Genomic DNA, 3,647 nt, shown 5'->3' on the forward strand with positions numbered 1-3,647 from the left:
AGGACGTCATTCCAAAGAGTTGATCTCCTAAATGGATGAGCCGCTTCGCTCCGCTAAGCTTCTCGAGGTGATCGAATTTAACCAGAAGACACATGGTCCTAGAGTAAAGCATCCTCATGAGCTCCGTCATGTGTCATAGTCGGGCGTGTTTCTGCGACTCTTCGGTGTGGCTGGTCGCATCTCTTCCTCATTCACTAGACAAAATCATCAACACCCTATTGAGGATTTACTTTCACTCCAATGGCATTCCAGGGAAAGACCAGGAACTGCTATGATTCATATCAGAGGCATGCAAGAACGAACTCCACTAGAGGTACCTCAAAAAAACATCTCTTAACTCCGTAGGCTTCGGTCGAACCTATCAGCTCCGACTCCGAACCTTTCATGTTCTCCACCAAATAGCACCACTACGTAATCAAGAGCAGATTTTACTACGCGAAAGTTAGTTCAGGACAATAACGAATAACGGAAAATGGTTGCAACATAGTATACTTACCCTCCGCATAGTGCTTCCCGTCCTGCCGAGTCAGCGGCTTTGGGGTGGACAAGAAGATATCCCAACAACAAATTCTACTCGAGTACATATTAAAGTGAACCCCACGGAGGAACTGAACCGGCGCCAACTGCATATGAGCCTAACTGTCACGACACAATACATCAATACCATTTCATTTTCTCATCCTCTGACAGGAGAGGGCCCCTCCTAATATCGACTTCCAACAAACGTCATCACCACACACGCCATTGCCAAACAACCCTCACATTCCGTTGCTCGGCCGGCTCGCTCAATCTACAATGCACGAGGTAATGAGAAACACCACTTCGTCTTCTATCCCCGGAAGAAGCCTGTTGATATTAGAAATCTCAACAAGAGTTGTTAAGTTAACAATGTTAACAAGTACTTCTTAACTTCATGATCAATACAGTAAACATGAAGCCCACCTTAGGCTAGCAAAGAAGACAAGTAACACAATAATCTACAAACAGACACTCATGTGCAACATTCCCTCGCAAAATCTTTCACTGATTCCTTGAGCCCTGCAGTAATACATAGATCGACGAACTCAGTCTCAACCATGCCTCTCAAGAGGAGCATCCAACCGCTTCCTCTGCAGTACAGAAGCGGCCAGCTCACTTGAAATGCTGGGAGCCAAATCATACTCCAAGTCCTTGGCAGGACAGCTAAAGACGCATGGAGCATCTACATACGGTTGCGGAGCCCATAACGTATACCGGAGTAGCCTTGACGAGTCGAATCCTACCGGGTGCACTACAGCAGCATCCTGTATTGTAACCTATTGGAGTAATTCGAAGCTATCAGTTAATACCTCGGCGTGTTCAGTACACCTCCCTTGAGTGTTGAGAGCGCTTCCAGAATCCAGTTTTACATGTGCAATGCAATTCTGGGAGCGCAAAAGAGGCCTATTGAGGACACCGTCCGAACTGTCAGTCAGACTGCATGTAAATTGCATGAACAGCGCAGGTTGCCCTACAGTCAGCGCGGATCACTGTTCGGGCTTCTGGTTTCCCTTGGATGGCAGCAGCCTTCAGTTGTACGACGCTCTGGCCTCTATACCAAGTACAGTAGCAATACCTTCGGTCTATTGTATTGTTCTTGTTGTTGGAAACCCTAAAATGTCATGTCATCACTCGCAATAGCCACAGCATCCTTGGCAGTCACAAACAGTAAAGTGTGCCCACAGCGGAAGACGCAACGAAGGCAACCGAAGAGCATATCCACGACCGCTTCCACTTCTGAAGAGTAGCTTACCGTCGGGCTCGACAGAAATTAGTACCCCACAACAGGTACGAGAATACACTCCTAAGGGCCGTCTCGCATGGGTGTTCCACTCTGCCGCTAATACATACATCTTCAACCCCAGCGTTAACCGCTGAAATGAGGACGCAGAAAGCCCCGACTCAGCCCAGTCGCCAACAATACACCGGGTCCAGCAACCGCCACTCAACGAGCAAGCATTCACTCGAGAGTATCTACAGGATAGGAGATCACCTCCCAGCCATAAAACGACAGAAACAAATACAAAGCCGCGAGACTGTGAATACTCCGAGCATTTCGCCTTGCACCAAACGCTTGTTGTTGGCAGTTGAAACGAGACCTTCGGAAGACTGAATTAGCGCTTAGGCAGCAAGAGAAGATTATTCAATTAATGGTGGAGGAATACAACATTCTACGATCTAGGTGGGGTGAAAACCTGCAGGCTAGGATGCGTCAAGAGCTTTCAGACTAACAAGACTGGATAACAGCAGGGGTAAAAGAGAATTGTCTTCGTCAACTCGGCAGGTGAGGAAAGGAAATTAATCTGAATCGTTATCAAGCTTGAGGGAAACGCAACGATGAGAGGGCAGCACCCAGGCTCGCAGCTTTGACCATATCGTAACTCTCGCCTCCCATCAGACCTCCAGAAAAGAACAGTCCCACGTCGAACCCTGTACTGCGAGTCCAGTAGTAGAGGGGGTCAACACGGGAGTTGGGAGCTGTTCGCTGATGGACGGTACACCCGAGCCGACAAAGGTAGCAAATCAGTCGAGTACGGAAATAACGATTGATTCATACAGATGCCCCTCATCAACGTTGGAGCCCCGAATGCAAAGGTTGACGTTGACGGAGCGGTCGAGAGGAGCGGTTCTGACGGGATTCTTGGAGTACGGTGGATCTGCCTTCCCACGCGATGAAGATGCTCGTGTATTAGCCCGCCACCACTATGGAAAACGGACATAGTTCAGCAAGGAATAGACATATGGGCGAGCGTGAAGGATCTCAAGAGCGTATCCAAACGCTGAAACCAAGAGGTACAGTGCACTCTACCTCACAGTAGGGAGTCAAGGCTCTCTAGGGGATGACCATTCAACGGGAGCCCTTCCACGATCTACCAGCGCGGTAGACGCTATGCTCGCTACTGCAACTCCTCCACCTCTAACACCGACCGAGCGCGCAAAACCGCTGGGGTCGGGGAAAGGTGACCCTTCCCTCTACTTGCTATTGCTTGATGAAGGATACCCCTCAGGTCCACTGCAAGGGACGATTAAAGGGCAGTGGAAGGCAAGTGTAGCGGTCACGACGACGTCGAACTACGACTATCGACAGGTTACCTCTCACACTGGCCACCTCGTCAGCATCGAACACCTGCAGGACATGTCCCCGCGGACGGCATTGAGGTGATCTCGCTCAGTGTTCTGGCCAGAAGATCCCGCAATTCAGAGAGGCACTTCGCATCAGTTGTGGGTCTATCGAGGCAGCATACAAACGTATGGACTTGAACGGCAACGGCGATCTCTCTTTGCATGAGTTCCACGATGGCCTCGATCGCCTGAAAATACCCTGGCAACTGGTGGAATCTTTCCTCCACGTGCATGTGAACATTTGTCATCAGATTTGCAAAGGAAAGTCCATTCTGCAACTTTTCAAGCTGTTCGATGCTGACGATAGTGGGGACATAGACATCACAGAGCTCGTGGGCCACAAGTACTACGACCACTGACCTTTCACAGTGTTGTCGTTTCATAAACCAACACAGGTATCTACCTCGACCCCAACAGCGAGGCATGACTTTGGAAGATGAATGGGAACGCTACTGCGCTAGGGCAGCTGCAATCATGGCCGATGGGAGACGAGGTGCGTCGTCTTC

At 49.7% G+C, this 3,647-nt stretch overlaps 1 protein-coding gene across 1 annotated transcript; it reads left to right on the forward strand.

The window, feature by feature from the left end:
• Positions 1-3,269: 3,269 nt before the first annotated feature.
• Positions 3,270-3,500, forward strand: Pmar_PMAR012458 (hypothetical protein; the record flags this gene model as incomplete). The annotated part of the gene is made up of 2 exons (XM_002787635.1): positions 3,270-3,350; positions 3,393-3,500. 2 exons carry the CDS (start codon positions 3,270-3,272, stop codon positions 3,498-3,500), a joined length of 189 nt encoding a protein of 62 aa, XP_002787681.1.
• Between the last annotated feature and the right edge of the window lie 147 nt (positions 3,501-3,647).

This window comes from Perkinsus marinus (genome assembly GCF_000006405.1).
Source record: "Perkinsus marinus ATCC 50983 genomic scaffold scf_1104296929318, whole genome shotgun sequence".
Classification (NCBI taxonomy): Eukaryota; Perkinsozoa; order Perkinsida; family Perkinsidae; genus Perkinsus; species Perkinsus marinus.